The 25,629-nt window shown below is 43.9% G+C and overlaps 1 protein-coding gene across 1 annotated transcript; it reads left to right on the top strand.

Moving 5' to 3' along the window:
- Positions 1–46: 46 nt before the first annotated feature.
- On the top strand, positions 47–25,629 carry LOC129822040 (SPARC-related modular calcium-binding protein 1-like). The gene is made up of 11 exons (XM_055879899.1): positions 47–910; positions 5,061–5,235; positions 6,289–6,392; positions 7,855–7,954; positions 8,301–8,357; positions 8,517–8,597; positions 8,691–8,883; positions 10,274–10,353; positions 10,714–10,807; positions 12,609–12,916; positions 25,089–25,629. Exons 1-10 carry the CDS (start codon positions 833–835, stop codon positions 12,913–12,915), a joined length of 1,269 nt encoding a protein of 422 aa, XP_055735874.1. The 5' UTR covers positions 47–832; the 3' UTR covers position 12,916; positions 25,089–25,629.

Genomic DNA, 25,629 nt, shown 5'->3' with positions numbered 1-25,629 from the left:
TAGGCCTACTTCTAAATATATATACGCATAGCCTATGCCTCCTCTAAAACATGTTATTGTTGGGAATATTTTACTCTGGACAGTTAATGGGCCTACTCATACTACCTCTTAAATAAGCAAATAGTCTTTTCCTCCTGGTAGGATAAGTGTTAATCAGCTGCTTGCCCTATGGGCTGCCTAGTCTGCATGTTTATGTCCACGTGAGGGAGACTTAGGACCACCAGTAGTAGACCGTTTTAACCTCAGCAAATTAGCCTATTAACGTTTTATAAAACACTAGTAGATTTAGATTTTTTTTTAAATACTATGTGTATTGCTATAACTACTTTTTATACAATGGCCCACTGTGAACAAGTAGGCCTGAAGTATGGCAAGCAGTTGTGCAGCAGTTACGCACATGTTATTGTTGAACGGAAAGGGGCTGGCTACTTGGGGATAAAGCCACGGTAGGGATTTGACAGGGGAGTTCTTGATGCTCATGTAGTCTGCGTTCAAATCCAGGATGACAGAGAACCATATTTACAATTATAGTGTGTGTTTTTGAAGACATTTCCCCGTGAACTATTTCTGATTATTCATCACTTGCCATCGGTTTTGCGTAAAGCGCAACAATTTGGGAACTACCCGTTTTGTCGTCACACTCGTCAAGAGATCTGCCGCTTACTAACAAAATGGCCTGCTGAAAGTGAAAAGAAGATAAAAAGCTGCCCTTAACTTTATTGCGTTAACGGTGCTACCGAAGGCTGGATTGGCTGGCGATTTGTGCACGGCGCTTTGCCACAGAGACAGAAGTGCGCGCAACACCTCCAGCAGAGCCACGCGCCTGGGCATTATGCTGGTTTTCACGTTCACCTGTCTCGTGCTGCTCATCATCTTGTTCTCAGAGTCTATTCAAACTGAGAGGTCACCGGTAAGTCTTCAAGGATTTACACTTTCATACTTCAGAAGTGCTCACTTTCATTTTGAGAGAGTCTATCTAGCATGAACTGTTACATTTTCACTTAACTTTTTTCTTTATCAATCATTTTTTATTATCATTCTGTGATTGTCACCTGAACTTAAACCAATATCCAATCACCGATGGTGCGTTTTAAAACATAACTAAACGTGAGTGCAAAACGTTATATTACATCTGTGCTCTGGCTGAGTGAAGTAGACTATAATAGACATAGACAGAAAGGAGTGGTTGCCGTTTCAAGCAGTGCTGAAACCCTTTTCATTCCGATTGGTTACATCCATGAATTAAGGGCAAACCTGTTAAAGTGATCTAAAGTCAGTTTAGTTTAGTACTGACCATAATCATTTAGGAGATTAGAGTATGACAAGCTGATCCAAGATCAGTGTGTAAGGGGCCACACCTACCTCCAAGCCATGGAGTGGAATCTGAGAAAGTCTATAAAGCCAATGTTCCCTAAAGAGGTAGCGTATGGAGTAGACAAACACTGGCTAACTAGCCCAGACCGCAGGCCAGAAACCGCCTCAAGGCAAATATTGAAACTTATTTTTTTATTTTACCCGAGGGAAATCGGGTGTGTACTCTCAGAAAGAATTCACACCCCTTGACTTTAGCCACTGGCCTACCCATAATGTCAAAGTGGAGTTATGTTTTTGGAAATGTTTCCAGATTAATAACAAATGAAAAGCTGAAATGTCTTGTGTCAATAAGTATTCAACCCCTTTGTTATGACAAGCCTAAATAAGTTCAGGAGTAAAAATGTGCTTAACAAGTCACAAGTTGCATGGACTCTGTGCGATATTATTGTTTAACATTATTTTTGAATGACTACCTCATCTCTGTACCCCACACATACAATTATCTGATAGGTCCCTCAGTTGAGCAGTTAATTTCAAACACAGATTCAAGCACAAAGACCAGGGATGTTTTCCAATGCCTCGCAAAGAAGGGCACCTATTGGTAGATGGGTTTAAAAAAAGCAGACATTGAATATCCCTTTGAGCATGGTGAAGTTATTAATTACACTTTGGATGGTTTATCAATACACCATCCTTCCTAACTCAGTTACTGGAGAGGAAGGAAACTGCTCAGACATTTCACCAGAATTTAATGGCTGTGATAGGAGAATTGGGGATGGATCAACAGCATTGTAGTTACTCCACAATACTAACATACAGTAAATAAAAGAGTGAAAAGATGGAAGCCTGTACAGAATTAAAATATTCCAAAACATGCATTCTGTTTGTAAATAAGGCACTAAAGTAAAACTGCAAAACATGTGCCAAAGAAATTAACTTTATGTCCTGAATACAAAATGTTAAGTTTGGGGCACATCCAAGTACCACTATTCATATTTTCAAGCATGGTGGTGGCTGCTTCATGTTATGTGTATGCTTTTTATGGGCAAGAACTAGGCAGTTTTTAGGATACAAATAAACTGATTTGAGGCAAAATCCTAGAGGAAAATGACTTCAGCCTGCTTTCCAACAGACACTTGGAGACAAATTCCCCTTTCAGCAGGACAATAACATAAAGCAAGGCCAAATATACACAAGTTGCTTACCAAGATTACATTGAATGTTCCAGAGTGGCCTAGTTACAGTTTTGGCTTAAGGCAAGACTTGAAAATGGCTGTCTAGCGATGAGCAACAACCAACTTGACAGAGCTTGAATCATTTAAAAAAAAAAGTGGAAATATTGTGCAATCCAGGTGTGCAAAGCTCATACAGACTTGTGCAGAAATACTCAGAGCTGTAATGGCTGGCAAATGTGATTCTAACATGTTTTGACTCAGGGGTGTGAATACTTGTGTAAATGAGATAATTCTGTATTTCATTTTCAATACATTTGCAATAATGTCTACAAATATGTTTTCACTTTGTCATTATGAGGTATTGTGTGTAGATGGGTGAGAATCAATTTAATCCATTTTGAATTCAGGCTGTAACACAACAAAATGTGGAATAAGTTCAGGGGTATTAATTCTTTCTGAAGGAACTGTATGTGTTTGAGTGTGTGCATACAGTACATGTGTACAGGTTTCAGTGTGTTTGGTTACCATGCCAATTTTGAAATGTGAGAGAAGGTGTACTTGTACACGACTCGGCTGTGAAAGTGCACATGTTTAGCATGTCTGCGTGTGTCTGCAATGTTTGGTTGCACACACAGCCAAATTGCACACACAGCCTGTTTGTCTGTCCAGCCTTCCTGCCATGCCATAGAGATGAATGGAGAAGAACTCTTCACATGTGACTGATTCACTGTTCTCATTACATTTACTCTGCATATGACAGGGGAGGGGGCTTATTTCAACAGAAAAGTCACTGGTATGGATGTAAATAAATGCAAGTCTTTCAGCAGCATTTCAGTCTTAGCCAAAACATCGTATTTCATCACACTAAGGCGACCCCGTTGAGATATATCTATATTTTCATATGCAGTTATAAAATCTAACACCAGGTTGCCTAAAACATTGCCACCTTGTTCGTCAACGCTCTGCCCAGAACACTGACGCTAATTGTAGCTGGAACACATTGTAACACTGCACCTGGACAGAGAAGCTCACTCAAGGCTACTAGCTACTCTTTAGACCTGAACCTGGTCCATTCAGTGGTACTGAACACATTGAACTCCTAGTTAGAAAGCTCTCCCGTCCTCCAGCCACAATGACACTACCGCCAACATACACACACACATCCAAAGTATATGCTTTCCTCCACAAGGAATCAATCGATGAAATAATGCCCTCACCACCTAGCAGCACAGGCAGGTTCTTTCATCAGCAGAGAGGCTTTTTTCAATCAGGGAAAATTATGCTGAAAGTGAAACACACTCCATGGCAAATTTACTGAGCTATGACAGAGTGTGAGGGAGAGCAGGAGACAAAGAGGTATTGAAGATTGAGCCTGGAGGATGGCTGGGGCTGGGGCTTTGAGGGGGGGGGGGGGGGGGGGGGGGGGGGGGGGGTCTGGGTTCAGGGTTATCTGATTGGTAGTGAAGGTCAACGACAAGAGAGGGACCCGTGTGTGAGTGCATGTGTGATACCTAGCTTTTAGTGCAATGTCTGGCACTGGGCAGCATGTGTTAGCAATTTAGCACAAGCCTATGGCCTGCGGTCCGAGTACCTCTCTCTGTCTCTGTTCTCGTCTCTCCTCCGCCCACCTCACTGGAATGTTGATGTAAAAAAAAACACATGGTGTGTCAATAGAAGTTTATCAAATGCAGTCTAGGCCTAGGGCATCCTACTAACGATTAGGGACACCACTGTGACTATGAATAAGGCTGGAAAAAGCTGCGGTGTACCATACTATAGCAGGGATACAGGGAAAGCCCTCGGACAGCCGTCGTGTTCTGCAATAAGTGTCCTCTAGGATGGTGTGTGTCATGTACTCAAGTATTGACTCAAGGACAGGTAAGAGATTTTAGAGGTCATGCATGTCTGGTGTATGGTCCAGTATTACAGCAATATTCAGATGACAGAACAGAAATGTTCCAGCATCTTCCCTTTGGATGCAGGCCTGCAACATACAGTAGTTTACTCCAGCCATGACAATGAGCTACAGACTGAGCCCACAGTTGGCAGGAATCTTCCCCTCAATTAGACCTATTTATTTACAGAGCAGTTAGCTAGCAAAACCAGCTCTCACAGGTACAGGAGCAGGTGAAGGCCAAGATATATACACACACACACACACACATTTCCCTATTTTCTATTTTAACATACTTTGGCCATGTGTTGACTGCTGCAGTGCTTATCTTTTACGTGCTCCCTCTCTCAGCTTTTCCTAGCGTGACACTGAAGCACTGTTCCTGTGCCAGACAAGCAGCAGACTGAGTATCCACTAGCCAAGGCACCAACAAATAGCTCCTTTTTAATCCCTCTCTCTGACCAGCTCTGCTTAAGTCTATCCACACCAATACACTCCAAATGTGTATTTACCCTTGTTCTGATTGGTCACACAACTTCGGTGCGAGCCCTTCTCTGCTCTTTTTCCATCCATCTCTCTGATACAGTACGCTGCTGGGGGTCAAAGTGTGTCATATGAGAGTGCAGGTTAGGAGGGTGTAATTGTATTGTACTGCCTGTGTTGCTGCTTGTTTCCAGACGTTTCTGATCCCAGAAAACATGTGGCCCCGGGGCTGTGCGCTGGACTGCCACAGGGGGCGCCACCGGACAGTATGTGGCAGCAACGGACGCCTTTACATGTCCCTGTGTGCCTTCCAGAGAGCCCAGTGCATCAACACTCAGCTACGGACGGCACCGCGAGCACACTGTGCAGGTAAGTACCCTTTGGTGACCATAAACTGTGTACATTCTATGAAAATCAGTAATAGACGCCTCCATCTATACACGCGTATTCACACTATACACATATATACATTCCATCTATGAATCACCATATATACCAGGGATGGGCAACTTTGATGGGGGTGAGAGCCACAAAAAAATCTGAACTCAGCGTGAGGTGCTGCAGTTGCTCGTGGTTCTGTGTCCACCGCCTCTCACATTGCGAGTTCATTTCGTGCAATTCTACACATTTTGCCATGGGGTGTAGAGAAAATGTTGCAGTTTTAAAGCAAATTTGTTAAGATTATACTCATTTTGCCATGGGGCAGAGAGGAAAATGAGCTGTCTTAGTGCTAATTTCCTGCAATTCTACACATTTTGCCATAGGGTGGAGAGAAATGTTTGCCGTTTTGAATATGATATCTGAGTGAGACTGACTAACAAAATCAATGCCCCCCCCCCCCCCCCCCCCCCCAATCTGGTAATTCGACCATGATAACAAGTTTAGACAGCTGGCTGCTAAACTAACTCAGAAATCTGAAAAGTCATTTCTGACATGGGCTAATTTACTGACTATCAGTCAGTAGAGGCTGCTGAGGGGAGGACTGCTTATAATAATGGCTGAAATGGAGTGTAATCCTGGAATGGAGTGGATGAAATGGGTATCAAACTCATGAGAAACCCCAAAACATGTTTGATACCATTCCATTCACTCCATTCCGGCCATTATTATGAGTCGTCCTCCCCTCAGCAGCCTCCACTGTTATCACTGACTGACATAACAAGAGAAAAACTGCTGATGCACAACCACATTTTGAAATTACACCTGGTCTATTCTTCTATTCTAACTCTCAACAGTAAGTTTAGACTCCGACTGAGTCCCTATAAACTTTTTTGTGTGTAGAAATTGATCCGAGGGCATTCAAAAGGGAAAAACTGTTGACCATCCCTGATATATACAGTACACACAGTCAATACACACTCCTGCATTGATTATATATGCCATTGGAAGTAGTAGAGATTGTTGCTGGACATCCCCCTTCAGATTCCACCCAGTCCAAGTGCCAGCTGGCTCGTAGTCAGGCCCTGGAGTCCAGCGTCCGCAGCCACACCGTCCCAGAATGCGGTGCAGATGGAAGTTTCCTGCAGGTACTGTCTGTCTTTCAAATGACAGAAAATCATAGCAAATTGAATTTGTCACATGCACCGAATACAAAGGGTGTGGTCTTTACCCTGAAATGCTTGCTTACGAGCGCTTCCCAACAATATATAGTTCAGAAATTATAATAAAAATAAAAATAGTAACACAAGAGGAATAAAATACACATGAATGGATCTATATACAGAGAGTACCAGTACCAGATCTATGTGGAGCTATATACAGGGAGTACCAGTACCAGATCTATGTGGAGCTATATACAGGGAGTACCACTACCAGATCTATGTGGAGCTATATACAGGGAGTACCAGTACCAGATCTATGTGGAGCTATATACAGGGAGTACCAGTACCAGATCTATGTGGAGCTATATACAGGGAGTACTAGTACCAGATCTATGTGGAGCTATATACAGGGAGTACCAGTACCAGATCTATGTGCAAAGGTACAACGTATTTGAGGTAGATATGTACATGAAGGCAGGGTAAAGTGACTAGGCATCGGGATAGATAATAAGAGTAAGAATAAAGAACAGACTAGCAGCATACACTGAGTGTACAAAACATTAGGAACACCTGCTCTGACTCGGTGTATCCAGTTGAAAGCTATGATCCCTCTACTTCAATCAGTGTAGATGATGGGGAGGAGACGGGTTAAATAATGACTTTTCAAGCTTTGAGACAATTGAGACATGGATTGTTTATGTGTGCCATTCAGAGGGTGAAAGTGCAAGACAAAATATTTAAGTGCCTTTGAACGGGATTTGGTAGTAGGTGCCAGGTGCACTGGTTTGAGTGTGTCCAAAACTGCAACGCTGCTGGGTTTTTCACACTCAACACTTTCCTGTGTGTCTCAAGAATGACCCACCACCCAAAGGACATCCAGACAACTTGACACAACAGTGGGAAGCATTGGAGTCAACATGGGCCAGATTCCCTGTGGAACGCTTTCGACACCTTGTACAGTCCTTGCCCCGGGGAATTGAGGCTGTTCTGAGGGCAAAAGGGGGGGGGGGGGGACTCAATGTTATGAAGGTGTTCCTAATGCTTTGTACACTTTGCATATGATGAGTTTAAAAGTGTGCGTGTGTATTTATGTTGTGTTGGTATGTGAGTGTATGCTAATGTGAATGTGTGTGGGTTTTGTGTGAGAGGGTCAATGTAGTGTGTGTGTCTGTATATATAGTCTTGTGAGTGTGCATAGAGTCAGCACAAGATGGGGTCAGTGAAAATAGTCTGGGTAACCATTTAATGAACTATTTAGCAGTCTTATGGCTTGGGGGTAAAAGCTGTCTCGGAGCCTGTTGGTTCGAGAGCCGATGCTTCGGTACCGTTTGCCGGACGGTAGCAGAGAGAACAGTCTATGGCTACCCTTTAGTGAGCATACATTTCAGTACTTGGCTTTAACGTAGTTGGCAAAACGCAGGTTCTGACAAATCTCCCACTTTCTCAGGTGCAGTGCCACAACCAGACTGGTTACTGCTGGTGCTCTACTCCAGATGGGAAACCTGTCAGTGGGACCTCTGTCCTGCACCTCAGACCCAACTGCACAGGTGAGACAGAGTTTAGACCAAACGGCCAGCCGGAAATATTTGTGAATTAGCATCTATCAAGCCACCCATTAAACAGATCTTCACACAGCCCTCTTTGTAGTATGTTGTGTTGTGCCATGAGTCATTTGTTTGAAATTACACAGATGACTGATCTGGAGTCAGCCCAAAGAGGTGAGAATTCACCTGACTGACACGCATAAGTACTGTACTGTATATCAATCAATAGTGCTCCACTGACACTAATATAAAGACTCACTCAAACACTGCCACACACATACCTACTCTGGTACGGGCTTTTATCACAGTCAGTTTGGTCCTTGAAATGTTCTTGTCTCTGTGGACACAGGTGAGGGTGGTCCCTCGCGGCCCACCGCCGACCCTAGCAGGACTAAGTCTGTAGCAGGTGAGAGGAGTGGACATGGAGAATAACCATTGAACATGCTTTTAAGTCTAGCACTAGGCTTAATCTGTCTCTGGGAAACCTTCCCGTAATGATGGACATTTTCAGAATGATACCACCATATTGTTTGTTTACACTAATATCACTATATTTCCTGTACAGGAATCACCGCTCCTCCGCTCTGGGTGACCATCCGGTTGAACTCTGATCCCAAAGGGAATCGTTCTGTAAAACGCCCTACAGGTAAGGAGTTTTTCTTTTTATGAGCTTCCATAGCTATCACTTCTGTGAGATAATGATTAGTGTGTTTGTGTGCGTACATTTGTGCTTCCACAGACAGTCCTCAGACGTGTGACAGGGAGAGAGCAGCGTTGATGGCTGAGGTGCATCTTCTGTGGCAGGAGGAGCGCTTCATCCCAAAATGCAGTGCAGACGGGCGCTACAGCCCCATCCAGTGCCACGTCACCACAGGGTACTGCTGGTGTGTCCGGGTGGACACGGGACGGCCTCTACCAGGCACCTCTGCCAGGTATGGCCTCAAACAAGGCACCTAGTGGATAGAGAAATGTGGCTAGCGCTTTATTTTACAGCCGATAATTACCAGGTAGTTACATAGGAATGACTTGTACCAGCTTAACTTGGCAGTACAATAAAGCTTTACCTAAATGCATACTACATTCCCATGACACGCACAATCCGCTATCAGAACTCTCCCATTCCACACTTTACTAAACTGATCAATGCACACCATGTAGCCCAGGAGCCTAAGAAATGCCTACCGAAGAACTCAAACACTGAGTATATACTGAGTGGACAAAACATTAAGAACACCTGCTCTTTCCATGACATAGACTGACCAAATCAAATTGTATTGGTCACATAAACGTGTTTAGCAGATGTTATTGCGGGTGTAGTGAAATGCTTGTGTTTCTAGCTCTGACAGTGCAGTAATATCTAACAAGTAATATCTAACAAGTAATATCTAACCATTTCACAACATATGTCCAATACACACAAATCTAAGTAAAGAATGGAATTAAGAATATATAAATATTTAGACGAGCAATGTCAGAGCGGCATACACTAAGATACAGTAGAATAGAATACAGTATATACATATCAAATCAAACTTTTTTTGCCACGTGCGCCGAATACAACAAGTGTAGACTTTACAGTGAAATGCTTACTTACAAGCCCTTAACCAACAGTGCAGTTCAAGAAGAAGAAAATATTTACCAAGTAGGCTAAAATAAAAAGTAATAATAAAAAGAAACACAATAAGAATAACAATAACGAGGCTATATACAGGGGACACCAGTACCGAGTCAGTGTGCGGGGGTACAGGCTAGTTGAGGTAATCTGTACATGTAGGTGGGGGCGAAGTGACTATGCATAGGTAACAAACAAACAGCGAGTAGCAGCAGTGTACAAGAAGAGGAGGGGGTGGGGTGTCAATGTACATTTTTATGAATTGTTCAGCAGTCTAATGGCTTGGGGGTAGAAGCTGTTGAGGAGCCTTTTTGACTTGGCGCTCCGGTACCGCTTGCCGTGCGGTAGCAGAGAGAACAGTCTATGACTTGGGTGACTTCCTGTGACATCGGGTGCTGTAGGTGTCCTGGAGGGCGGGTAGTTTGCCCCCGGTGATGCATTGGGCAGACTGCAAACACTCTCTGGAGAGCCCTGTGGTTGTGGGAGATGCAGTTTCCGTTCCAGGGGGGTGCGCCCAACTCAATACTAGGAAGGTGTTCCTAATGTTAGGTATACTCAGTGTATACTGTATATTGTATATTTTAACATTGTATTATATTTAAACCATTGGGTAAATGCATTGTGATGTATGATCATAATGACTAAATGGTTGGAGAGGAGTCTGAGTTACAGCTGGAGATCATTCCCATAGCTGTTGTTGCCCCCTTCAGGAACCGGCTGCCAGACTGCAGCCCGGAGGAGCCCCACAGCAGCCAGCCTGACAGGAGCTACAGAGACAGATCTCTACCAGGTCAGATCATCAAACTGCACTGCACTATACCTGGATAGATCAACAAGGATCTTTCTCGTTTTTACTAGTCCGGTTCCAGATCAGTTTGCGCTTTCTGCCAACTCCTATGGTCATTGTCACTCCTATGGCCATTGGCAGACATCACAAACTGATCTAGGACCAGGCTAACACTAACACTGTACATCTGATTGGTACTTTCTATACTGAGTACTGTGGGTACTGTGTCCATGAGCTGTGGCGAATGCTACGTGGACTCTTGTCTAGTTTACATCATAACGGGTAGGAGTATCTCATTTTGTCAAGAGTCACAACTTAAACTGACCCCATTGCCTTGCCTTAATACCCTCTCTCTGCTCCCAGGGTGCCCTGGGACCCGGAAGAAAGAGTTCCTGCAGAGTCTGTTGAGAGCTCTGCAGCTGGAGGTTGAACAGTCTGGAATACTCAGCCCTCACAGGTCAGTCTGCATGCCACTCTATTTATACTAAACAAAAATATAAACACAACATGTAAAGTGTTGGTCCCATGTTTCACGAGCTGAAATATTAGATCCCAGAAATGTTCCGTATGCACAAAATATTATTTCTCTCAAATATTGTGTACAAATGTGTTTACATCCCTTTTAGTGAGCATTTCCTCTTTGCCAAGATAATCCATCCAGTTGACAGGTGTGGCATATCAAGAATCTGATTAAACAGTATGAACATTACACAGGTGCACCTTGTGCTGGGGACAATAAAAGGCCACTCTAAAATGTGCAGTTTTGTCACATAATACAATGCCACAGATGTTTCAAGTTTTGAGAAATTGTGCAATTGACATGCTGACTGCAGGAATGTCCACCAGAGCTATTGCCAGAGAATTGAATGTTAATTAAACATTACAACATAAGCAACATTGTTTTAGAGAATTTGTAAACGTGTAAACACGCCAGCCCAGGACCTCCACATCAGGCTTCTTCACCTGTGGGATCATCTGAGATCAGCCACCTGGACAGCTGATGAAACTGAGGAGTATTTCGATCTGTAATAAAGCCCTTTTGTGGGGAAAAACTCATTCATGTTAAATCTATGGATTTCACTCCTGCCCAGTCATGTGAAATCCATAGATTAGTGCCTAATTAATGTATTTAAATTGACAGATTTCCTTATATGAACTATTACACAGTAAAATCTTTGAAATTGTTGCATGTTGTGTTTATATTTTTGTTCAGTGTAATTAAACCCACTGGACTTCCCCTACCATCTGTTAATATCTTCACTCCATCCCTCTCTTTCTCACTACAGGTCAGTCTGCATACCACTCTATTAAACCCCATGGACCTACTCATCCCATCTATCTCTCCAGTTCATCCCTCTCTTTCTCACGCTTACATCTCTCCTCCCTCTCGTGGCCACTTAAATGCTCCGTACCTCTTCTCCTTTCTCTCTCTCCATCTGTCCGTTTTTCACTCAGTTCATTTATACACACAACTCTCTCCTTCACTCCACATCTTCTGTTTTACATATCCGTCCATCTGTAATTCGCTGTTTCTCTCACCCCGCTCTCTCCAAAACCTTCCTCTATTCGCTGACACATATTAGTACACAGGAGGTTGGTGGCACCTTAATTGGGGAGGACGGGCTCAGGGTAATGACTGGAGCGGAATCAGCGGAATGGTATCAAATACATCAAAACGTGGTTTCCAGGTGTTTGATGCCATTCCATTTGCTTCGTTCTAGCCATTATTATGAGTCGTTCTCCCCTCAGCAGCCTCCACTGTATTAGTAGTATAGTGTATTTCTGAATACATTACCAATTTACCAGGCCACTGATTGACTGTGGTGCCGTAATGGATCTGATAGTACTCCAGTATGTGATTAAATATTTAAAAGATATATTTTTCATACCGATTGCCTTTCTGTTTATAAATAACTTGTTTGTTCTTTTCGGCTCGACACAGCAATTGGAAAATGGTTATATGTTCAATGTGACTGAGGGTTCAGGAATGGAGTGCTTGTGTGAAATGAATTATTTTATCCTGACTGCGGGAATCTCATAAATATAGATTCACTGACCTGCCAGGCTCTATGGTTCTGTAAAAAACACAGTGGAACGTCATCTTCAGTATGTCAGCGGGAGGCCCTTTAAGAAGTCTGCTAGATCCTCCCTGCATGTGGCTCATCTTAAAATAAATTCAAGACTATACAAGCCAATACATGACTGTTGTCCGCAGAAGAGCAATGCTACTGGTCTGACATGTGTCATTTCTATACCAGGGTGTCGGACGCCCCCCTGTCAGGCCCCATGTCCCCTCCCCCATCCACCTCGGTCCCCTCCCTGAGGTTTGAGGTGTGGGACATGTCAGAGCCAGGCGGGGAGGATGAGGTGCTGCGTTGGCACTTCAGGAAGCTGGATACGGATGACAGTGGAGTGCTGAGCGAACGTGAGGCCCGGCCGCTCCGCCTCTACCTGCGCAGGAGGTTAAAGCCACGCCGCTGTGCTAAGAAGTTTGCCCAGTACTGTGACCGCGATGGAGACCGCGGCCTCACCCTGTCTGAGCTCAATGCCTGTCTGGGGCTGTGAGGTGGGTTTGGTTCTAGGAGAGAGTTGAGGTTGTGAGGCGGGTTTGGGTAGTTGTGGGTTTGGTTCTAGGAGAGAGTTGAGGTTGTGAGGTGGGTTTGGGTAGTTGTGGGTTTGGTTCTAGGAGAGAGTTGAGGTTGTGAGGTGGGTTTGGGTAGTTGTGAGGTGGGTTTGGTTATAGGAGAGAGTTGAGGTTATGAGGTGGGTTTGGGTAGTTGTGAGGTGGGTTTGGTTCTAGGAGAGAGTTGAGGTGGGTTTGGGTAGTTATGGGTTTGGTTCTAGGAGAGAGTTGAGGTTGTGAGGTGGGTTTGGGTAGTTGTGGGTTTGGTTCTAGGAGAGAGTTGAGGTTGTGAGGTGGGTTCGGGTAGTTGTGAGGTGGGTTTGGTTCTAGGAGAGAGTTGAGGTTGTGAGGTGGGTTTGGGTAGTTGTGAAGTGGGTTTGGTTCTAGGAGAGAGTTGAGGTTGTGAGGTGGGTTTGGGTAGTTGTGAGGTGGGTTTGGTTCTAGGAGAGAGTTGAGGTTGTGAGGTGGGTTTGGGTAGTTGTGGGTTTGGTTCTAGGAGAGAGTTGAGGTTGTGAGGTGTTTTTGGGTAGTTGGGTTTGGTTCTAGGAGAGAGTTGAGGTTGTGAGGTGGGTTTGGGTAGTTGTGGGTTTGGTTCTAGGAGAGAGTTGAGGTTGTGAGGTGGGTTTGGGTAGTTGTGAGGTGGGTTTGGTTATAGGAGAGAGTTGAGGTTGTGAGGTGGGTTTGGTTCTAGGAGAGAGTTGAGGTTGTGAGGTGGGTTTGGGTAGTTGTCAGGTGGGTTTGGTTCTAGGAGAGAGTTGAGGTTGTGAGGTGGGTTTGGGTAGTTGTGAGGTGGGTTTGGTTCTAGGAGAGAGTTGTGGGTTTGGGTAGTTGTGGGTTTGGTTCTAGGAGAGAGTTGAGGTTGTGAGGTGGGTTTGGGTAGTTGTGAGGTGGGTTTGGTTCTAGGAGAGAGTTGTGGGTTTGGGTAGTTGTGGGTTTGGTTCTAGGAGAGAGTTGAGGTGGGTTTGGGTAGTTGTGGGTTTGGTTCTAGGAGAGAGTTGAGGTTGTGAGGTGGGTTTGGGTAGTTGTGGGTTTGGTTCTAGGAGAGAGTTGAGGTTGTGAGGTGGGTTTGGGTAGTTGTGAGGTGGGTTTGGTTCTAGGAGAGAGTTGAGGTTGTGAGGTGGGTTTGGGTAGTTGTGAGGTGGGTTTGGGCTTTGAGAAGAGGTAAATATGGGTTTAAATTTGGCTTTGTGATATGTTTAGTTTGTTAACACTTTGAGCTGAGAGGCTTTGAGTTGTGAGATTAGCCCTTTTGTAGGTGTTATGTAAGACCTACTGTATTTGATGCAAAGTCCAAGATCGGTTTAGAAAACCACTCGGGGATATTTTAAGTGGACACTTTATTTGTTGGGGTCGGTGCCAGGTACATGTTTTGTCAGAAAAAACGAGTTCTTTCTAGCTGGGAAATTGGATTTCCTTACTCTCTTCTTCATGAGTCGCCTTTGAAGTAGTGCCTGGAGGAAGAGAGTGTAGGACAAGTGTGTGCTTTAGAGATGAGTGAAGCGGAGGGTAAGTAAATGACTATCAGTGAATCCACATTGAGAGAGAGAGATAGAGAGGGGGACGACTAAATACATCTGTGTGTATTTCAGTATAGCGTCTCTATAGTGAGTGTCTCTATAGTGAGTGTCTCTATAGTGAGTGTCTCTATAGTGCGTGTCTCTATAGTGCGTGTCTCTATAGTGAGTGTCTCTATAGTGAGTGTCTCTATAGTGAGTGTCTCTATAGTGCGTGTCTCTATAGTGCGTGTCTCTATAGTGCGTGTCTCTATAGTGCGTGTCTCTATAGTGCGTGTCTCTATAGTGAGTGTCTCTATAGTGAGTGTCTCTATAGTGAGTGTCTCTGTAGTGCGTGTCTCTATAGTGCGTGTCTCTATAGTGCGTGTCTCTATAGTGCGTGTCTCTATAGTGCGTGTCTCTGTAGTGCGTGTCTCTATAGTGCGTGTCTCTATAGTGAGTGTCTCTATAGTGAGTGTCTCTATAGTGAGTGTCTCTATAGTGCGTGTCTCTATAGTGCGTGTCTCTATAGTGAGTGTCTCTATAGTGCGTGTCTCTATAGTGAGTGTCTCTATAGTGAGTGTCTCTATAGTGCGTGTCTCTATAGTGAGTGTCTCTATAGTGAGTGTCTCTATAGTGCGTGTCTCTATAGTGAGTGTCTCTATAGTGCGTGTCTCTATAGTGCGTGTCTCTATAGTGAGTGTCTCTATAGTGCGTGTCTCTATAGTGCGTGTCTCTATAGTGCGTGTCTCTATAGTGCGTGTCTCTATAGTGCGTGTCTCTATAGTGAGTGTCTCTATAGTGCGTGTCTCTATAGTGAGTGTCTCTATAGTGAGTGTCTCTATAGTGAGTGTCTCTATAGTGCGTGTCTCTATAGTGAGTGTCTCTATAGTGCGTGTCTCTATAGTGAGTGTCTCTATAGTGCGTGTCTCTATAGTGCGTGTCTCTATAGTGCGTGTCTCTATAGTGAGTGTCTCTATAGTGAGTGTCTCTATAGTGAGTGTCTCTGTAGTGAATGTCTCTATAGTACGTGTCTCTATAGTGAATGTCTCTATAGTACGTGTCTCTATAGTGAATGTCTCTATAGTACGTGTCTCTATAGTGCGTGTCTCTGTAGTGAATGTCTCTATAGTACGTGTCTCTGTAGTGAATGTCTCTATAGTACGTGTCTCTATAGTGAATGTCTCTATAGTACGTGTCTCTATAGTGCGTGTCTCTGTAGTGAATGTCTCTATAGTACGTGTCTCTGTAGTGAATGTCTCTATAGTACGTGTCTCTATAGTGCGTGTCTCTGTAGTGAATGTCTCTATAGTACGTGTCTCTATAGTGAATGTCTCTATAGTACGTGTCTCTATAGTGAATGTCTCTATAGTACGTGTCTCTATAGTGCGTGTCTCTGTAGTGAATGTCTCTATAGTACGTGTCTCTGTAGTGAATGTCTCTATAGTACTTGTCTCTATAGTGCGTGTCTCTGTAGTGAATGTCTCTATAGTACGTGTCTCTATAGTACGTGTCTCTGTAGTGAATGTCTCTATAGTACGTGTCTCTATAGTGCGTGTCTCTGTAGTGAATGTCTCTATAGTACGTGTCTCTATAGTGCGTGTCTCTGTAGTGTGCGTCTCTATAGTGAGTGTCTCTATAGTACGTGTCTCTATAGTACGTGTCTCTATAGTACGTGTCTCTATAGTACGTGTCTCTATAGTACGTGTCTCTATAGTACGTGTCTCTATAGTACGTGTCTCTATAGTACGTGTCTTTATAGTACGTGTCTCTATAGTGCGTGTCTCTATAGTGAGCGTCTCTATAGTACGTGTCTCTATAGTGCGCGTCTCTATAGTGCGTGTCTCTATAGTGCGTGTCTCTCTATAGTGTGTGTCTCTGTAGTGTGTGTCTCTGTAGTGTGCGTCTCTGTAGTGAGTGTCTCTATAGTGCGTGTCTCTATAGTGAGTGTCTCTATAGTGCGTGTCTCTATAGTGTGTGTCTCTATAGTGTGTGTCTCTATAGTGTGTGTCTCTGTAGTGTGTGTCTCTATAGTGCGTGTCTCTATAGTGTGTGTCTCTATAGTGAGTGTCTCTATAGTACGTGTCTCTATAGTGCGTGTCTCTATAGTGCGTGTCTCTATAGTGAGTGTCTCTATAGTGCGTGTCTCTAAAGTGAGTGTCTCTATAGTGCGTGTCTCTATAGTGAGTGTCTCTATAGTACGTGTCTCTATAGTGAGTGTCTCTGTAGTGCGTGTCTCTGTAGTGTGTGTCTCTGTAGTGTGTGTCTCTGTAGTGTGTGTCTCTATAGTGTGTGTCTCTGTAGTGTGTGTCTCTGTAGTGTGTGTCTCTGTAGTGCGTGTCTCTGTAGTGCGTGTCTCTATAGTGTGTGTCTCTATAGTGTGTGTCTCTATAGTGTGTGTCTCTATAGTGTGTGTCTCTGTAGTGTGTGTCTCTATAGTGTGTGTCTCTGTAGTGTGTGTCTCTGTAGTGTGTGTCTCTATAGTACGTGTCTCTATAGTGAGTGTCTCTGTAGTGCGTGTCTCTATAGTGCGTGTCTCTGTAGTGCGTGTCTCTGTAGTGTGTGTCTCTGTAGTGCGTGTCTCTGTAGTGCGTGTCTCTATAGTTCGTGTCTCTATAGTGCGTGTCTCTATAGTGCGTGTCTCTATAGTGCGTGTCTCTATAGTGAGTGTCTCTATAGTGCGTGTCTCTATAGTGCGTGTCTCTATAGTGAGTGTCTCTATAGTGAGTGTCTCTATAGTGCGTGTCTCTGTAGTGAGTGTCTCTATAGTGAGTGTCTCTATAGTGCGTGTCTCTATAGTGCGTGTCTCTATAGTGAGTGTCTCTATAGTACGTGTCTCTATAGTGAGTGTCTCTATAGTGAGTGTCTCTATAGTGCGTGTCTCTATAGTGAGTGTCTCTATAGTGAGTGTCTCTATAGTGCGTGTCTCTATAGTGCGTGTCTCTATAGTGCGTGTCTCTGTAGTGAATGTCTCTATAGTACGTGTCTCTATAGTGAATGTCTCTATAGTACGTGTCTCTATAGTGAATGTCTCTATAGTACGTGTCTCTATAGTGCGTGTCTCTGTAGTGAATGTCTCTATAGTACGTGTCTCTGTAGTGAATGTCTCTATAGTACTTGTCTCTATAGTGCGTGTCTCTGTAGTGAATGTCTCTATAGTACGTGTCTCTATAGTACGTGTCTCTGTAGTGAATGTCTCTATAGTACGTGTCTCTATAGTGCGTGTCTCTGTAGTGAATGTCTCTATAGTATGTGTCTCTATAGTGCGTGTCTCTGTAGTGTGCGTCTCTATAGTGAGTGTCTCTATAGTACATGTCTCTATAGTACGTGTCTCTATAGTACGTGTCTCTATAGTACGTGTCTCTATAGTACGTGTCTCTATAGTGCGTGTCTCTATAGTGCGTGTCTCTATAGTGAGCGTCTCTATAGTACGTGTCTCTATAGTACGTGTCTCTATAGTGCGTGTCTCTATAGTGCGTGTCTCTCTATAGTGTGTGTCTCTGTAGTGTGTGTCTCTGTAGTGTGTGTCTCTGTAGTGTGCGTCTCTATAGTGAGTGTCTCTATAGTGCGTGTCTCTGTAGTGAGTGTCTCTATAGTGTGTGTCTCTATAGTGAGTGTCTCTATAGTACGTGTCTCTATAGTGTGTGTCTGTAGTGAGTGTCTCTATAGTGCGTGTCTCTATAGTGAGTGTCTCTATAGTGCGTGTCTCTATAGTGTTTGTCTCTATAGTGTGTGTCTCTGTAGTGTGTGTCTCTATAGTGCGTGTCTCTATAGTGTGTGTCTCTATAGTGAGTGTCTCTATAGTACGTGTCTCTATAGTGCGTGTCTCTATAGTGCGTGTCTCTATAGTGAGTGTCTCTATAGTACGTGTCTCTATAGTGAATGTCTCTATAGTGCGTGTCTCTATAGTGCGTGTCTCTGTAGTGAATGTCTCTATAGTACGTGTCTCTGTAGTGAATGTCTCTATAGTACTTGTCTCTATAGTGCGTGTCTCTGTAGTGAATGTCTCTATAGTACGTGTCTCTATAGTACGTGTCTCTGTAGTGAATGTCTCTATAGTACGTGTCTCTATAGTGCGTGTCTCTGTAGTGAATGTCTCTATAGTACGTGTCTCTATAGTGCGTGTCTCTGTAGTGTGCGTCTCTATAGTGAGTGTCTCTATAGTACGTGTCTCTATAGTACGTGTCTCTATAGTACGTGTCTCTATAGTACGTGTCTCTATAGTGCGTGTCTCTATAGTGAGCGTCTCTATAGTACGTGTCTCTATAGTACGTGTCTCTATAGTGCGTGTCTCTATAGTGCGTGTCTCTATAGTGCGTGTCTCTCTATAGTGTGTGTCTCTGTAGTGTGTGTCTCTGTAGTGTGCGTCTCTATAGTGAGTGTCTCTATAGTGCGTGTCTCTGTAGTGAGTGTCTCTATAGTGTGTGTCTCTATAGTGAGTGTCTCTATAGTACGTGTCTCTATAGTGTGTGTCTCTGTAGTGAGTGTCTCTATAGTGCGTGTCTCTATAGTGAGTGTCTCTATAGTGCGTGTCTCTATAGTGCGTGTCTCTATAGTGTGTGTCTCTGTAGTGTGTGTCTCTATAGTGTGTGTCTCTATAGTGTGTGTCTCTATAGTGAGTGTCTCTATAGTACGTGTCTCTATAGTGCGTGTCTCTATAGTGCGTGTCTCTATAGTGAGTGTCTCTATAGTGCGTGTCTCTATAGTGAGTGTCTCTATAGTACGTGTCTCTATAGTGAGTGTCTCTATAGTACGTGTCTCTATAGTGAGTGTCTCTATAGTGCGTGTCTCTATAGTGAGTGTCTCTATAGTACGTGTCTCTATAGTGTGTGTCTCTGTAGTGCGTGTCTCTATAGTGAGTGACTCTATAGTATGTGTCTCTATAGTACGTGTCTCTATAGTGAGTGTCTCTATAGTGCGTGTCTCTGTAGTGGGTGTCTCTGTAGTGTGTGTCTCTGTAGTGTGTGTCTCTGTAGTGTGTGTCTCTGTAGTGTGTGTCTCTGTAGTGTGTGTCTCTATAGTGTGTGTCTCTGTAGTGTGTGTCTCTGTAGTGTGTGTCTCTGTAGTGCGTGTCTCTGTAGTGCGTGTCTCTATAGTGCGTGTCTCTATAGTGTGTGTCTCTATAGTGTGTGTCTCTGTAGTGTGTGTCTCTATAGTGTGTGTCTCTGTAGTGTGTGTCTCTGTAGTGTGTGTCTCTATAGTACGTGTCTCTATAGTGAGTGTCTCTGTAGTGCGTGTCTCTATAGTGCGTGTCTCTGTAGTGCGTGTCTCTGTAGTGCGTGTCTCTGTAGTGCGTGTCTCTGTAGTGCGTGTCTCTATAGTTCGTGTCTCTATAGTGCGTGTCTCTATAGTGCGTGTCTCTATAGTGCGTGTCTCTATAGTGAGTGTCTCTATAGTGCGTGTCTCTATAGTGAGTGTCTCTATAGTGCGTGTCTCTATAGTGAGTGTCTCTATAGTGAGTGTCTCTATAGTGCGTGTCTCTATAGTGCGTGTCTCTATAGTGAGTGTCTCTATAGTGCGTGTCTCTATAGTGCGTGTCTCTGTAGTGAATGTCTCTATAGTACGTGTCTCTATAGTGAATGTCTCTATAGTACGTGTCTCTATAGTGAATGTCTCTATAGTACGTGTCTCTATAGTGCGTGTCTCTGTAGTGAATGTCTCTATAGTACGTGTCTCTGTAGTGAATGTCTCTATAGTACTTGTCTCTATAGTGCGTGTCTCTGTAGTGAATGTCTCTATAGTACGTGTCTCTATAGTACGTGTCTCTGTAGTGAATGTCTCTATAGTACGTGTCTCTATAGTGCGTGTCTCTGTAGTGAATGTCTCTATAGTACGTGTCTCTATAGTGCGTGTCTCTGTAGTGTGCGTCTCTATAGTGAGTGTCTTTATAGTGCGTGTCTCTATAGTACGTGTCTCTATAGTACGTGTCTCTATAGTACGTGTCTCTATAGTACGTGTCTCTATAGTACGTGTCTCTATAGTGCGTGTCTCTATAGTGAGCGTCTCTATAGTACGTGTCTCTATAGTACGTGTCTCTATAGTGCGTGTCTCTATAGTGCGTGTCTCTATAGTGCGTGTCTCTCTATAGTGTGTGTCTCTGTAGTGTGTGTCTCTGTAGTGTGCGTCTCTATAGTGAGTGTCTCTATAGTGCGTGTCTCTGTAGTGAGTGTCTCTATAGTGTGTGTCTCTATAGTGAGTGTCTCTATAGTACGTGTCTCTATAGTGTGTGTCTCTGTAGTGAGTGTCTCTATAGTGCGTGTCTCTATAGTGAGTGTCTCTATAGTGCGTGTCTCTATAGTGTGTGTCTCTATAGTGTGTGTCTCTGTAGTGTGTGTCTCTATAGTGCGTGTCTCTATAGTGTGTGTCTCTATAGTGAGTGTCTCTATAGTGAGTGTCTCTATAGTGCGTGTCTCTATAGTGCGTGTCTCTATAGTGCGTGTCTCTATAGTGAGTGTCTCTATAGTGCGTGTCTCTATAGTGCGTGTCTCTATAGTGAGTGTCTCTATAGTACGTGTCTCTATAGTGAGTGTCTCTATAGTACGTGTCTCTATAGTACGTGTCTCTATAGTGAGTGTCTCTATAGTGCGTGTCTCTATAGTGCGTGTCTCTATAGTACGTGTCTCTATAGTGTGTGTCTCTGTAGTGCGTGTCTCTATAGTGAGTGTCTCTATAGTACGTGTCTCTATAGTACGTGTCTCTATAGTGAGTGTCTCTATAGTGCGTGTCTCTGTAGTGGGTGTCTCTGTAGTGTGTGTCTCTGTAGTGTGTGTCTCTGTAGTGCGTGTCTCTGTAGTGTGTGTCTCTGTAGTGTGTGTCTCTGTAGTGTGTGTCTCTATAGTGTGTGTCTCTGTAGTGTGTGTCTCTGTAGTGTGTGTCTCTGTAGTGCGTGTCTCTGTAGTGCGTGTCTCTATAGTGTGTGTCTCTGTAGTGTGTGTCTCTGTAGTGTGTGTCTCTATAGTGTGTGTCTCTGTAGTGTGTGTCTCTGTAGTGTGTGTCTCTATAGTACGTGTCTCTATAGTGAGTGTCTCTGTAGTGCGTGTCTCTATAGTGCGTGTCTCTGTAGTGCGTGTCTCTGTAGTGCGTGTCTCTGTAGTGCGTGTCTCTATAGTTCGTGTCTCTATAGTGCGTGTCTCTATAGTGCGTGTCTCTATAGTGCGTGTCTCTATAGTGCGTGTCTCTATAGTGAGTGTCTCTATAGTGCGTGTCTCTATAGTGAGTGTCTCTATAGTGCGTGTCTCTATAGTGAGTGTCTCTATAGTGAGTGTCTCTATAGTGCGTGTCTCTATAGTGAGTGTCTCTATAGTGAGTGTCTCTATAGTGCGTGTCTCTATAGTGAGTGTCTCTATAGTGCGTGTCTCTATAGTGCGTGTCTCTATAGTGCGTGTCTCTATAGTGCGTGTCTCTATAGTGAGTGTCTCTATAGTGCGTGTCTCTATAGTGCGTGTCTCTATAGTGCGTGTCTCTATAGTGAGTGTCTCTATAGTGAGTGTCTCTATAGTGCGTGTCTCTATAGTGAGTGTCTCTATAGTGCGTGTCTCTATAGTGCGTGTCTCTATAGTGCGTGTCTCTATAGTGAGTGTCTCTATAGTGCGTGTCTCTATAGTGAGTGTCTCTATAGTGCGTGTCTCTATAGTGAGTGTCTCTATAGTGAGTGTCTCTGTAGTGAATGTCTCTATAGTACGTGTCTCTATAGTGAATGTCTCTATAGTACGTGTCTCTATAGTGAATGTCTCTATAGTACGTGTCTCTATAGTGCGTGTCTCTGTAGTGAATGTCTCTATAGTACGTGTCTCTGTAGTGAATGTCTCTATAGTACGTGTCTCTATAGTGAATATCTCTATAGTACGTGTCTCTATAGTGCGTGTCTCTGTAGTGAATGTCTCTATAGTACGTGTCTCTGTAGTGAATGTCTCTATAGTACGTGTCTCTATAGTGCGTGTCTCTGTAGTGAATGTCTCTATAGTACGTGTCTCTATAGTGAATGTCTCTATAGTACGTGTCTCTATAGTGAATGTCTCTATAGTACGTGTCTCTATAGTGAATGTCTCTATAGTACGTGTCTCTATAGTGCGTGTGTCTGTAGTGAATGTCTCTATAGTACGTGTCTCTATAGTACGTGTCTCTGTAGTGAATGTCTCTATAGTACGTGTCTCTATAGTGCGTGTCTCTGTAGTGAATGTCTCTATAGTACGTGTCTCTATAGTGCGTGTCTCTGTAGTGTGCGTCTCTATAGTGAGTGTCTCTATAGTACGTGTCTCTATAGTACGTGTCTCTATAGTACGTGTCTCTATAGTACGTGTCTCTATAGTGCGTGTCTCTATAGTGAGCGTCTCTATAGTACGTGTCTCTATAGTACGTGTCTCTATAGTACGTGTCTCTATAGTGCGTGTCTCTATAGTGCGTGTCTCTATAGTGCGTGTCTCTCTATAGTGTGTGTCTCTGTAGTGTGTGTCTCTGTAGTGTGCGTCTCTATAGTGAGTGTCTCTATAGTGTGTGTCTCTGTAGTGTGTGTCTCTATAGTGTGTGTCTCTATAGTGCGTGTCTCTATAGTACGTGTCTCTATAGTGTGTGTCTCTGTAGTGAGTGTCCCTATAGTGCGTGTCTCTATAGTGTGTGTCTCTATAGTACGTGTCTCTATAGTGTGTGTCTCTGTAGTGTGTGTCTCTATAGTGCGTGTCTCTATAGTGAGTGTCTCTATAGTGTGTGTCTCTGTAGTGTGTGTCTCTGTAGTGCGTGTCTCTATAGTGAGTGTCTCTGTAGTGTGTGTCTCTATAGTGCGTGTCTCTATAGTGTGTGTCTCTATAGTGAGTGTCTCTATAGTACGTGTCTCTATAGTGAGTGTCTCTATAGTACGTGTCTCTATAGTGAGTGTCTCTATAGTGAGTGTCTCTATAGTGCGTGTCTCTATAGTGAGTGTCTCTATAGTGCGTGTCTCTATAGTGAGTGTCTCTATAGTACGTGTCTCTATAGTGAGTGTCTCTATAGTACGTGTCTCTATAGTGAGTGTCTCTATAGTGCGTGTCTCTATAGTGAGTGTCTCTATAGTACGTGTCTCTATAGTGTGTGTCTCTGTAGTGCGTGTCTCTATAGTGAGTGTCTCTATAGTACGTGTCTCTATAGTACGTGTCTCTATAGTGAGTGTCTCTATAGTGCGTGTCTCTGTAGTGTGTGTCTCTGTAGTGCGTGTCTCTGTAGTGCGTGTCTCTGTAGTGTGTGTCTCTGTAGTGTGTGTCTCTGTAGTGTGTGTCTCTATAGTGTGTGTCTCTGTAGTGTGTGTCTCTGTAGTGTGTGTCTCTGTAGTGCGTGTCTCTGTAGTGCGTGTCTCTATAGTGCGTGTCTCTATAGTGTGTGTCTCTGTAGTGTGTGTCTCTGTAGTGTGTGTCTCTATAGTGTGTGTCTCTGTAGTGTGTGTCTCTGTAGTGTGTGTCTCTATAGTACGTGTCTCTATAGTGAGTGTCTCTGTAGTGCGTGTCTCTATAGTGCGTGTCTCTATAGTGCGTGTCTCTGTAGTGTGTGTCTCTGTAGAGTGTGTCTCTGTAGTGTGTGTCTCTGTAGTGTGTGTCTCTGTAGTGTGTGTCTCTGTAGTGTGTGTCTCTGTAGTGTGTGTCTCTGTAGTGTGTGTCTCTGTAGTGTGTCCAGGCGTGAAATTAGGAGTGCTCTGTTCGTTACAGCTGTTAAAACGTCCCTGCCACAATAGTGAATTATGGAGCTCAGTTTGCCCTGTTGAGTGTCTATATTTCAACAGCACAGACAGAACATCTGCGTGAGTCAGCAGAATGAGAATGTGTGTGTGTGTGTGTGTGTGTGTGTGTGTGTGTGTGTGTGTGTGTGTGTGTGTGTGTGTGTGTGTGTGTGTGTGTGTGTGTGTGTGTATGCATATGACTTTCCATGTGTTTGATGCCATTTAATTTGATCCATTCCAGCCATTATTGTGAGCTGTCCTCCACTCAGCAGCCTCCACTGTCCCAGACCCACTCCTTACCAGCTCCAGATGGCTCTCTATGTTTTGGTTTCTCTCTCTCCTTCTCTCCGTTCCACATACGAGAGGGTGAGAGAGAGGAGAGAAAGAGGCTCTTTTACCTCAAGGTTAGTGCTAGCTCACCAGGGACGGCTGTTTTTGGCTTGGTGTGAGATACATTAAAAGGCTTCTGCGTGTTTATGTACATTTTGAAACCAAAACAAACCTCGAGCCAAAATGACCAGTCCCACCCCGCCCTTAACCTCCAATTATTCCGTCTAGCTGAGGCGCACTGACAGCTAGGGAGAAGGTGAGAGGTGTTGTAATGGGTTCTACCTAACACACGTATCCGTCCTCCAGACACTCCCGGTGACAGTAATGGGAATAATGAGGAAGGCCTCCAATGATTCAGAACGACTCGTCTGAAACAGAACTAGAGCCCACAAGACGTAGGTTAGAGGTCCTGTTGAATTAAACAAGACAGTCATTCATACATCTGTCTCTCTCTCCTATCCTCCCCTCACCTCTCCTATCCTCCCCTCACCTCTCCTATCCTCCCCTCACCTCTCCTATCCTCCCCTCACCTCTCCTCCCCTCACCTCTCCTATCCTCCCCTCACCTCTCCTATCCTCCCCTCACCTCTCCTCTCCTGTTTTACCTACAGTATCCATCAGTAGAACCGAGGAGAGAAGGCAGAGGAGAGCATTGAGCAACAGAAGATCCAAGATCCAAGTCCTGGGCCTGTATTTATCAAGCGTCTTAGAGTAGGAGTGCTGATCTAGGATCAGGTACATGTCATCTTATTCATTATGATTAATAAGCAAAACTGATTCTAGAACAGCAATCCTACTCTGAAACGCTTGGTAAAGACCCTGAAGACCTGAATTCTGCTCCACTCCTGTCAAATTGTCATTGGAAGGTCCAGTTCTACAGCACTTTGTAAAGCACAAACATAAGGCCTCAATTGAAGCGTGGTTGCAGAATATACAGCACACAGAATAGAGTATATAGTCACCTCTTTATTTGAATGTGCCCTATGTCTTTTGTGTTGCGTTGTCGGCTCTGATCATTTCCTCACGTTCATATTTATCAGTAATGGTCTTCTGCTGTAAAACCACAATGTAATTTGTGTATTTGTCATTTTAATCCGTAAACCGTGCTCAAATATTTGTTGACTATAAATAAATCGAATTTTAAAACTACAA

The sequence above is a fragment of the Salvelinus fontinalis genome, chromosome 24, assembly GCF_029448725.1.
Source record: "Salvelinus fontinalis isolate EN_2023a chromosome 24, ASM2944872v1, whole genome shotgun sequence".
In the NCBI taxonomy this organism is placed as follows: Eukaryota; Metazoa; Chordata; class Actinopteri; order Salmoniformes; family Salmonidae; genus Salvelinus; species Salvelinus fontinalis.
The sequence above is the reverse complement of the archived record's forward strand: the minus strand, read 5'-3'. Positions and strand labels throughout refer to the sequence as shown.